Source organism: Achroia grisella, unplaced genomic scaffold, assembly GCF_030625045.1.
Source record: "Achroia grisella isolate CSIRO2021 unplaced genomic scaffold, CSIRO_AGI_Agris_v1 utg1847, whole genome shotgun sequence".
Taxonomy (NCBI): Eukaryota; Metazoa; Arthropoda; class Insecta; order Lepidoptera; family Pyralidae; genus Achroia; species Achroia grisella.
In genome coordinates, this window is record NW_026712687.1 from 643,682 (window position 1) to 655,850 (window position 12,169).

General features: G+C 33.6%; 1 protein-coding gene across 1 annotated transcript in view; it reads right to left on the minus strand.

Moving 5' to 3' along the window:
- Nucleotides 1-12,169, minus strand: part of LOC131841574 (serine/threonine-protein kinase Genghis Khan) — a 57,511-nt gene that overhangs the window by 18,452 nt on the left and 26,890 nt on the right. The window contains exons 22-26 of the mRNA XM_059189893.1: nt 7,090-7,194; nt 6,220-6,322; nt 5,371-5,578; nt 4,718-4,836; nt 1,116-1,169 (exon numbers count right to left, since the gene is read on the minus strand). Of these exons, the coding sequence (XP_059045876.1) occupies nt 1,116-1,169; nt 4,718-4,836; nt 5,371-5,578; nt 6,220-6,322; nt 7,090-7,194 (589 nt within the window). The remainder of the gene's footprint in view (nt 1-1,115; nt 1,170-4,717; nt 4,837-5,370; nt 5,579-6,219; nt 6,323-7,089; nt 7,195-12,169) is intronic.

Genomic DNA, 12,169 nt, shown 5'->3' on the forward strand with positions numbered 1-12,169 from the left:
CAAATAATAAATTAACAATAAAACAATACAACAACTTTGCTAAGTTAGCAGTGATTAAATCTAACAAAAAAACTTAAAATATTACTATAATTGAAATTAGAACACTTTGACTATATATTATGTTATCATTTACTATTTGATTTTTGTTTAATTTAATCACTGCAAACACAACCTTACTTACTACTAACACAAACAATAAAATCATTAAAAAATATGTAAAATAATGAAAAAAAAGGAAAAAGGACCTAAATTTTCCTTTACATTAGAAAAACGCTTTAAATACAATATGTATGGTATGTAAAACTAAAATCTAACGATTATACATTTCATACCCACAAAACAGTGATACCGCAATGCCATTAAAAGTAGAATTTTCCTTGACACTTGCTCGTATTTACAATAAACTGGTAATTAATAACGAAAAATGTGTTATGCTAAGAACGCATCACATAGGAAAAATTAAAAATCATTAAAACTTACACCTTTTATTATTGTAACGTTGCCTTTTGTAATATTAAAAAAAAAGTATTGATCAAGCTATCTCTTTAGCAATAGGGGGAGGGGATGCTTTGTAATGTGGACTAATAACGCCATTGCTAGCAATGTACCATGTCAGGTTGACTTCCACGCGGTACCGCCTGGAATTTATTGTGATCAATTACTGGTGAAATTACCACCATAGGCTAACTAACCTGACCTCATGTTCATCTTATCATCCTCCAATGGTGCTCCGCCAGCATAAACCGTTAGCGCAGGCGGGTACACAATTATTACATATACCATTATCATCCATTACAAAAAAAAAGCATTAATAAAATCAATATTACAGTGAAAACAATATATGTACGACTGTACGTGTATAAAAATAGCATATTTCGATGTTTGTAAGGCAAATCAGAGATTTTCCATACTACTTAACCAATTATTACGAAATATTTCGTCCAACTTAATGGACAGCATATACATTGATCTAAATATAACAACTATTGGATCGGCTAGTACTTATATATGTCTGTCACATTTATATATATACAAAAAACAACGTTACATGGACAAACAAAATGCACAATCACATACGATAACTACTGTATCTATTTGAAGTAAAATTCACGAACCATTCTCTTCTTTACCGCTCCAATATGTGGACGACTTGGCCGATCCTTGCCTCGCTGCTTGCGCATAACTTACTACTTTAATGCTTTGTTACAAGACTCAAAATATATGATACAATATGTGGAGTCCATCAATAGTGATGTTGATGAAATATAGACTTTAAAGCTTTGTATTAGAAAACAAAATAATAATGCTTGCATAATAATAGTCAAGAGTAGAAAAAATATAGAAATCAACCTAATAATATACTTTTTTTAGTTTAGGGATTTATTTAGTACTATTGGCTATATTTAATAAATTAATATTTTAAATGTATGTTCATAAATTGTAAAAAAAATGTCATTCAGACATCCTTCATGAATTTCTATAGTATATATGATGAGTAGCAGTCTATGATAAATTCTTAAACAGTTTTATTTACGATTAACATAAAAAAACAAACATAGTATGTATACTGAATCGCATCTTAACACGAATGGAAAAGTATTTCGTATTAAAACCCTATATTAACAATGTGTATTAAACCGCGAAAATTTAAATACTAACCAACGTATTGAAAAATAGGTAAAACTAATAATAAATATAAAACCCACATAATGTAACAGAATTTAATAACTTATGTACAACAAGTTGACAAAGTTACAACAGTGAAATTTATAACTTACAGACATAACATAAATGCAGAATAAATGTGTCGGCGATGCTTAAAAATAATTAAAACAAATACAGATCAAAAAAATATCAATGGAAATAAAAAGTACAGTCCGGTGTTATGACTAAGGAAAAAAAATCAAATTACATTTACACTTTATGGTATTTCCGTTTAAAATTATTCACGAATCAGAACACCGGAATGAAAAATAATACTTTAAAACAAATAAAATAAAAAGTAAGGTAATAAATAAAACGGAGAAATAATACACTGAGATTGTAAACCCTCTCTAAAGAAAACTTAAAATCTATTAAAATAATTGTATAAAATTAATTATTCCTGCATTGTGTTTTAAATATTTTGTCATAGATAGTTTGTATTTCAATTATTTTATTTAAAAGTGCAATATAGAACATATATAATTTATAAGATTGTATTATTAAATTCTTGATAAATATTTTAATTATATGAATTCATATATAAATAAAATATGCGCTTCATTTAACCACTGTAAATATCTTATTTTATTAATAGCAACACACAAAAATTATGAATTCATTAAAGTCTGATATTTAATTCGAGATTTAAAGTATAAAAAAATAAGTAGGTATAACAAGAGATTAACAATTGTTTATTAAGATTATTGTTAAATCAATTAGAATTAGAATTAAAGTCAATTGCGTTACCTAACCCTCAGGTTACTTTTTGTTAATTACAATTTTTTTTCTACAAGTGGCAACATCGATTTGTTTTCGTAATATTTATAATTTTCTAATTACTGCAGTTTATTATTCAGCGTGCCACATATAAAAAAGCGAATAATCAAGTAACGGGTTCATACTACTTTGCGAGATGAATCACTTGGCTATCGACATTTTATAGTAATTAACACTTAGTTTCAATTAAGTGTTATGTATAATTAAAAAAAAAAATTATTCACAATAAGAATTTAATAATAAATTGAAAATATCATTGTTTTGCGGAGGATATTTTGACTTTGTCTTACCACTGGTCATTTGATCTCACTCATTAATGGTACAATATATGGTAATTATCCCTTAAAAGTTACTTTGACAGTGACATTTTGTTGTATACACTTTTCATCTCGAATTACATTTCAGACTTTTGTTCACGCATACTTCAATTCTAATGACTAGTACGAATGGTTGAGTATTGTTCGTTGATTTTATATTTAATAATCTTTGGTAAATTTTTAGACTAGACTAACTCATTGAGACTAGAAAACGTTGATACACCTTTGGTGATTTTTCTTTGTTGTAATTGTGACGTCATACGAGTTTTGTAAAACATCAGATCCTTGATAAAAGCGTAGAATATGTACAAATCTGTAACAGTCAACACCATACAGAACCTTTAGCTATAAATTACAACACAACTAGCAATTGAGACTAAATTAGACCAAGAGCTAATAACCGAATTGTTCATAGGTGTTTTTTTATTTACAAAAATTTTATCAGCTGCAATAGACACTTCATGTTGATATGCTTATACTATATTTTGTATAATCTAAAATGTGCCATTGTGTGCCATTGAAAACAATCAATCGTATATTTGATGATACACAAGAATAGCTACGCCCCATAAGCATGACGTCACACCAATAAACAGGGGTATGTACGGCCTCAACCAAGTCCGAACTGTCATACGAATATGCAAAACACAATACAGGAAAATATAAAAAGAAAACACAAACAAAAAAAAAAGATAAATATACCGCGTACCACGCAAGAGTAAATAAATGCCACAAATAATACATGATTGTTGTACCATAGATACACATAATATTTCAACAAAAAAAGCCAATGCAACAATGTTTTAAATTTCAAATGAACCAACAATAACAATTTGGAATTTCGAATCACAGTTCCAATTTTAAAATTTCACAGATTAAATTATAAACACAAGTCATAAAGTCCATAGCGAATGTAGTCCATAAATGTATACATTCAGGGTTTATTTTCGTTTTTTCCGACGTGGACGACGTTGGACTTTGTGGTGGGAGCCCAGAATCCATGTGACATTAGGGCGGTAAGAGACGTATATATTGTGACGTCACGTTTAGGTAACATTTCATTTTTGTTTTGGGTGATATTGTGCGGACACATGTAACGAAAACAAAAAGAAAAAGTGCACTAAATAAAAATATTATAAACTAATATGTAACGTGGATTGTAATGGAGTGCTGCAATTATAAATAAACTACATGTAATAATGTGTAAATTAGAATTGTAATAATAAGTATTTACATACATACAATACTAAATAAATTATTATTATTCTGTGCTAAAAAAGAATACCTAATAATATATATTTATAAAGCAAAAGGAAATATAAATTCTACATATATAACAAAATTGTATATAATTATAAGATTAGGAATCTCAAATTTGTGTAAGATACAATTTTGGTATCATCTTACAAATTTTATAAAGCCATAAAAGCATGATTGTTACACGACGCCCATGATACATCTCGTTCCAGAGGACTATGTCGTGCCTCTACACTCTGTAACTTCACTGCCGTATCTCACACTTTATAAGAAACACAGCTTACATAGCAAGCTGCTTGGAGGAAGAAATATGTGAGACAAAGGCACGCAGATGACTTTAAAATAAAAAAAGATCATATAGAAATCTACTATAGTCTAACGGTTAGACTTTAACCTAACATCTACTGTGGTCTAACCTCGTGCGCAAAAATCTCCAAAAGAGCGTTCCCCGCCAAAGACGTCTCTAACGCTATCTTGATTTATATGGTGTTTAGTGGAAACTTTGATATGAATCTCTTAATAATTCTCTAATTTTCGTGCTAGGACATTTTATCATAAACAAATACGATATGATTGTGTGCGTGCTTGTGTGCATACGTGTGCGTGCGTGTGTACGTGAGCACGTTCATGTGTATGTAGAATGTAAGCTTGTGTATACTCACAGGAGTTGCCTGGCTGGTGCGGCGCGTCCAGTCTGGCCTGCATATCTCGAATGTGCTGTTCCTTGCGCTTCACCTCGTGCGCGACGGCTTCAAGGCGCTGCCGACTCTCCAACAACTCTCTGTCATAATCATATAGACATTGTTTCAATTTTAAAACAGATACGAGTAAGAACGTGCAGGGTCACAGTATTTTGACGGCTTCGGTGCTCTAGTGGTTTAGCATACGACTTTACTTCCGATGGTTGCGGTTTCAATTCCTCGCACGGTACAAACATTTGTATTCATAAGTATGATTGTTTGTATCGGGCTGGGTATTTTCTATATGTATTATGTAAAAAATATATCTATGATTGTGTTTATATCAGTTGTTTAGTACCCATAACAGAAGCACTGCTTAGCTAGAGACTAGATGGAGCTCTGTGATGTTATTATAACAGCTGACTTTGTCTGCATCACATTTACTTGACATTTATCATTATATTTCGTCTTATTTACATATGTTTTTAAATTACAGTCTATGGGTTATTCTGATGTATAAGCTATATTACTGTATAGTTTCATCAAAATCCATTAAACAGTAACAAACATGCATCCATACTCACAAACTTTCTCGTTTATAATAGTAGCAAGAAGTGGATTACACAATAAGAGACCTTTGCGTGTCGAGCAGCTCGGCGCGGGTCCTGGAGAGCTCCTCCCCGACGGCCTGCTTGGCCTGTATCTCGGCGTGCAGCGAGGACTGCAGCGTGAGGATCTCCATCTTGTCCAACTTCTGCGAGCGGCGGTTCCTCCACCCGCCCGACCCGCTCGGGGCCGACGACGGCGGCGACGACGACGGAACTCCCGTGCGGGACGCACTCGCTATTTATACCAAATTCAAATATATTTATTCATGTTGCCCTATAATAGACTCTTATGAGTGTCATTAAACAAAGGATAAATGTTGAGGCACTCGATATGACACGACGAAAGTATTATTCATAATATTATGGAAGGACTAGATGGAAAGAGAGGAAGGGGAAGACCGAGACCCCTATATCAAGCAGGTTAAGGAAAAAGTTGGAGTTGTGTTGTATCAACAACTAAAAAGATTAATAGAAGATCGTGGAAGGTGACGGGAGCTCCATCGACAAGAGCTCAGCTCTTAAATTATGAATGAATGAATGAATGATATGTCAAATCTACATTATTTATAGTAACCGAGTTAATAATTTTATAGTAAATAATGGTATTTATCTCTTAGTTTACCCGTGATCACGGCGGTCGAAATAACGGACACTCAATAAAAATATATAAAAAGTGGCAAGATCTCGTGATTTTTCCTAATTATACGTAATATAACTAATGTATATTAAACATGTTTAAAAAAAAATAAAAATGAATAATGTCAAATCTACCGGCAGTCAATTCGGGTCTGTAAAGTTTAACAAAAGTCGCACGTAAGAACAAGCGTTGTAAAATAATTCTTATTGAGGTATACTTAAGTCACATTATATGCCTACCTCGTTTCAAATAATCCAATTCTTCTGTCATCTTAGTAGCGAGCGCTTGTAAGTAACCGCGTGCTTCCTTTTCGTCCGCGACCCATCGTATTATATCGGCAATCTATAATATATTTGTGTAACATTAAATACCGGTTCGATAACCGGCTCAGTCAGGAGAATGAAAGTTTGAGGATAATTATAAATATCCTTGTAAGTAGCTTTGACGTAGTCTAGTATTTTGAGTAGTCATGCTCACTAAAATGTCCAGACATGTGGCGGCGTGGTGGGCCGGGTCATTGGGCTCCCTAAAATATGGTCGAGCGCAGTGATGGCTGGCTCATCCGTCATACTCGTGAACGGGTGCTGCTTGTAGGGACTGGTCTGCTCTAATCACTATGACTGATTTCCTCTTATTAATTGTTTAACCAGTTGGTTATATATTCAATATTTTTTCTATTTGAGTATTTAATTGAATTAGTGCTAATTGGTGGTTTGTATTCACACACTTAAACTTAAAAATGTAAAGTAATAATAAAATTATTAAAAGAGCAACACGCAAGTTTCTTGCTCGTTCTTCTTGTGATGAGACAGCTTTCCGAACGAGCGGTAGATGAAAAAATGTAATGACTATTCAAAAGTGCGTCAATGTAAGTTTATTTGAATAAATGATTTTCTATTCTATTCTATTCTATTCCTTTACTACATTCAATTAAAGAGGGTGAACTTTCTAAAAGAGATCTCTATTCTTTTTCCTTTTTTTATTTTCTACAAAACAACAGAACTCCCCAGTACTACACATGTAGTCCTTCGAGCCGGATATTGATTAAAAACAGACTATTTCTCAGAGTTATAAAATATGATAGTTTTTTACTCGAGTGGACACAGTACCTGAGTCTCCCAATGTTGCATAGTGTCGCGTTTAGCTCTTAGCTCTTCCAACTCCATCTCCATTTGCCGTCGTTCTGACTGCCACCGTCGACCGTTCTCTGCCATCTGTAATAAAATAATCAGATTACAATAGGTTAATAAAGATATTTATCAAGGTTAAATTATGAAAAAATATGAATGAATGGATAGCATATGACTCTATGTGTTTGGGAAACTACGCTCTGCTACCAAAATGTTTGGTAAACTACTCTTGTACGAGCTAGCATCGTACATTATTTCGCAACATTAACATTTTATTTTACATTTCACATTTCATTAAAATCAGTTCGCATTCGGTCATCAAGGACGCCGCGCGTACTCATTACATTCATTAATCAGTTATATTTTAAGTTTCAATATACAGTTTTAATCAAGTTTCTATCAGTATCATTTATCAGTTTTACCTATCAGAATCTTTATAGTTTCGGTACAACCCGAACATTGGTCCTTCGAGCTTTTAGAAAAAGCGGGACCTTTACACGTGATTAGTTCGGTGAACTTTATTCGTGTCAGTGGTTCCGCGCAGCAACCTATTGGACAAAGTACATTGCTACACGTGTTGTGTACTAAGTTCTGGAATAGCAAGGTTCCAGATAACTTCACCAAGCAGAACTATCAAGAACAGCTTCAACTCAGAACAACAACAAGGTTTTGAGTCATCAGTTAAGTATCACAGAGACAGCAAGCATCGTGGTCATCAGGTATCGTGAGAACAAGCTCACGCAAATACCAATTAGTAAGCAGCATCTCTCAAGTAAGATTTATCATTTTATTTTATTTTAATCATGGGCGTAATGGAAGACATCCTTACCAACCAACAGCAGATCGCCAACGCAATTGAACAGCTTTACAGTAATTTTAAAAAAGACAGTACTGAAAGAAAATCTCCAGATTATTTGCAACGTCGGCTAGATATTTTAAGTAGTTATTGGGCAGAATTTGACAATAACCATCAGAAGCTATTAGAGTTGGGTATAGAGAATCATGTATATGTTATTAAAAAAGAATATGAAAGGGTGAGGGGCAGGTATGAGCTAATCAAAACGTATATTCAAGATTATCAGCCAACGACAGCAGATAGACCAAGAACTCCGGTATTAAAGGCACCAATTTTTACTGGTCAGTCGCACCAACCATCGACATCTTCACGTGGAACGAACAGCAGAACAGAAGATATGCTGAAAAAACAATGTGCTAATTTTAAAGCGTTCCAACGTACAATATCAAACATAGACTTAAGTTCAATAACAGAGAAATGGGAGTTCGACGACTTATTACGCACCTTGCAGAGTCGTTGGGCTACTATAGACTCGTTACACTGGGAACTGGAAAGCGAGTTAGAGGGGTCTAACCAGGAATATGAACAGACTTTTTACAATTATGAAGGGGAGTTTAATAAAATAAAGAAGGCACTAAACAAGAAAATGTGGGCGATGGTACACACAGCAAATTCAACCCCTCAGTTGGACATACCTACGTTCCAAGGAAATTATAATAGTTGGGTTTCCTTTAAAGATCTCTTTACGGAGAGTATCCATAATAATCCCTCCATGTCCAACGCACAAAAAATGCAGTACCTGAAGGGAAAAGTAAAAGGGGAAGCGGAAAGGCTTATTCAACATCTTCAGATCAGTTCTGATAATTATTCTGTGTGTTGGGATATACTCAACCATAGATATAACAATACAAAATTAATATTTACATCGCATATTAATACATTGATGAACATTCCATTGATGCAGCAGCAATCATTAAACCATATTAAACGCATTCATGATACATCGATGGAATGCTGGAATGCCATTAAAAATTTAGGAATAGATACTGGAACATGGGACCCATTGTTGGTACATATATTAGCACAAAAGTTGGATAGTGACACATACAATGACTATATGGAGTCATTAAAAAACCCTAGAGAATTACCTATATTAAAAGAATTTTTGAAATTTTTGGAAACTAAATTCACAACATTGGAGACCGCACGTAAAAAACAAGACAACTATACATCAAAAACTAATAGTCAATTCACAAATCAAGGAGGTGCATATTATAAAAATCCATTTAATCAGAAACATAATTTTAACAAAAATACCTTTTCATCAAGTGTACAAAATTCCTCATCAAATAAAAACCTACATGTTAGTTTAAATACTAAATACAACTGTCCAGTCTGTAATTCCAGTGACCATGGAATTTATTATTGTCGGAAATTTTTAGAAATGCCTGGTTACATGAGACGGAAAACAGCTGCCAAATTAAATCTATGTAATAATTGCCTTTATAATCATAATGGAAAATTATGTTTTTCAAATAATAGATGCCGTGATTGCAAAAAAGATCACAATACATTATTGCATCACGCGTTTACCTATAGCAACAAGACACCCGACGCGAACATTACTCCATCGAGTTCAACGACTGCACCGAATTATGTGCAAAGCAGGTCACACGCGACACTAGAACGTGATACTTCCGAAATTTTGCTTGCCACTGTAGCAATCAAGGTACAGGCTGCAGATGGTACATACCACAGAATGCGTGCTCTTCTCGATCAGGGCTCTCAAACATCATTAATAACTGAAAACGCGGCACAGATATTAAAAATACCACGTCAAAGATGCAAGGGGGTAATTTCAGGAATAGGTGATAAGGAAAACAGTTGTAGAGGAGCAACCACAGTAAATTGTTCCTCACTAAACAGCGATTATACATTTCAAACAGAAGTATATATTATGAAAAATCTAATCAAGAATTTACCAAGTTATACTTTCACCAAACCAAGTTGGCAGTATTTAGATCATATCAAGTTAGCAGACCCCGAGTTTTTTATCAGTAAACCAGTGGACTTATTGCTGGGAGCAGACGTTTATTCAAATATAATTATGGATGGTTTATGTCGGTCTGAGTCGACATTGCCAGTAGCACAACAAACACAACTAGGGTGGATTTTAAGTGGCCATACTACAACATATCATAAACAATGTAATGTTATATTACACAACAGTGAGGACATCAGTCGTTTTTGGGAGATAGAAGATATCTCAGACCGGTCAGATATAACGATTGAGGATCAAAACTGTATAAAATATTATCAGTCGACAACTAAGAGGCGGGAGGATGGAAAATATGAAGTGCGATTACCATTAAAATCAGATTATCAAGAAAAGTTAGGAAATTCTAAAAATAAATCTATTGCACAATTTTATCAACTGGAAAGAAAATTCAATAATAACACTCAAATTGCATCCAATTATAAATTATTTATTAACGAGTATTTATCGCTCGGTCACATGACACCGGCGACCACCACAGTCGGTAATATGAGTATCGCTAATTATTTACCTCACTTTTGCATATTACGGGATTCAATTACAACTCAATTAAGAGTAGTTTTTAATGCCTCCGCTAAAACTACAAGTAACTACAGTTTAAATGATGTGATGTATAGAGGTCCAAATTTACAACAAGACTTACAAAGCCTTATAATTAAGTGGCGTCAATATAAATACGCATTTACAGCAGATATAGAAAAGATGTTCAGGCAAATCTGGTTAAATTTAAAAGATCAGAATTTACAAAAAATAATTTGGAGGGAGAACAAAACAGAAGAGTTAAAGGAATATAATTTAGCAACTGTCACATACGGGACTAAGGCCGCGCCATTTCTCGCCATGATGACACTTAAACGTCTAGCGCAAGATGAAAAAATACACTACCCCAACAGTTCCGCTCCACAAATTCTAGAAGAATCTTTCTATATGGATGATCTTCTTCATGGCTCTCATTCTAAACAGAAAGCAGTACAATTGAAACAAGATATGATTAATCTCTTAAAAGCAGGTGGATTTAATTTAAGGAAGTGGAAGTCAAACTTGTCTGAGTTATTAGATCAAGAAAACAACAGCAAAAATCAGGAGAGTTTTAACTTCAAACAAGCGGAGTCAACAAAGACCCTTGGGCTTCAATGGAACCCGGGAGAAGATACTTTTACTTTTAATTCAGCAAGTTTATTACAAGCGACATCTTTAAAACGCACGAAGCGCACTCTTTTATCAAATATATCTAAACTGTACGACCCATTAGGATGGTTGTCACCTGTCACTACAACACTAAAAATATTATTTCAAGATGTATGGCAATCAAACATAAAGTGGGATGAACAGGTACCTAATGAAATTTGGGAGAGATGGTGTAAAATCAAAGAAGATATAAACTCGATAGAGCATTGTAAGGTGCCTAGGTGGCTACATACAGAGGAAAATGAGTGCATAGAGTTACATGGATTTTGTGATGCGAGCACAAAAGCATACGCCTGCGTTGTTTATTGCCGAGTAAATAAAACAATTATTTTGGTAGCCGGAAAGGCGAAAGTAGTACCTTTAAATAAAAACACATCTCTACCTCGATTAGAGTTATGCGCCACCGTCTTACTTTCCAAATTAATTACAAAAATCAAATCAGGTCTTAATAATTGTAATATTAAATTATATGGTTGGACAGATTCGATGGCAGTTTTAGGTTGGTTGCAAGGAGATACAGATAGATGGAAACCATTCGTAGCCAACCGTGTGAAACAAGTCACGTCAATTATGCCATCGTCGTGTTGGAGTTACGTTCAATCGAAAGAAAACCCGGCTGACTGTGCTAGCCGTGGTCTCACTGCATCTCAGCTTCGAGAACATACGCTTTGGTGGAATGGACCAAAGTGGTTACCTACATATCAGCCTACTAAGGAGAAAAATGTAACAAGTTATACAACAAATCAGGAATTAAAAAATAAAAATGTAATGACTGTAATAAAACCATACCCGAAAAACGATATTATAAGCATTATATTAACTAGATGTAGTAAACTAAGTAAAGCAGTAAATATTTTAGGATGGATTTTAAGATTTATTAATAGGAAAAATAAAAATAAGCAACATTATTTAACTATACAGGAATTGAAGGATGCTAGAGAAATAATTATTAAAGAAGTGCAGAGAGAAGAATTTTTTGAGGAAGTGAAAGCTTTAAAAGCAAACAAGTGCTTAAAAAA